General features: G+C 45.2%; 1 protein-coding gene across 1 annotated transcript in view; it reads left to right on the top strand.

Annotated features, from left to right (window-relative positions):
• Positions 1-4: 4 nt before the first annotated feature.
• TRMT2A (tRNA methyltransferase 2 homolog A (S. cerevisiae)) overlaps positions 5-250 on the top strand; it is a gene marked incomplete at its 5' end in the record, with an annotated part of 7,270 nt that continues 7,024 nt past the window's right edge. The window contains one exon of the mRNA XM_010134384.1: positions 5-243. Within this exon, the coding sequence (XP_010132686.1) occupies positions 5-243 (239 nt within the window). The remainder of the gene's footprint in view (positions 244-250) is intronic.

The following is a 250-nucleotide window of genomic DNA, read 5'->3' as shown; positions in this document are numbered from 1 at the left end:
CCCGGACGTGTACAGATACATCAAGGGAGACTTGTTCACCTCCGAGATCTATAAAGTAGAAATACAAAACCTTCCCAAATACATCGGGTTTAACGATGTGAAAAAGTTCCTTGCCAAATACGGACTCAATCCTCATAAGATAAAACTTTTTGGGAAGCAGACATTTGCATTTGTGACGTTTAAGAGTGAGGAGGAAAGGGACAAGGCCATGAAAGTCCTCCACGGGGTCTTGTGGAAGGGCCGGCACCTG

The sequence above is a fragment of the Buceros rhinoceros genome, unplaced genomic scaffold (assembly GCF_000710305.1).
Source record: "Buceros rhinoceros silvestris isolate BGI_N320 unplaced genomic scaffold, ASM71030v1 scaffold35034, whole genome shotgun sequence".
Lineage (NCBI taxonomy): Eukaryota > Metazoa > Chordata > Aves > Bucerotiformes > Bucerotidae > Buceros > Buceros rhinoceros.
Note: the sequence above shows the minus strand (reverse complement) of the source record. Positions and strands in the feature narration are given on the sequence as shown.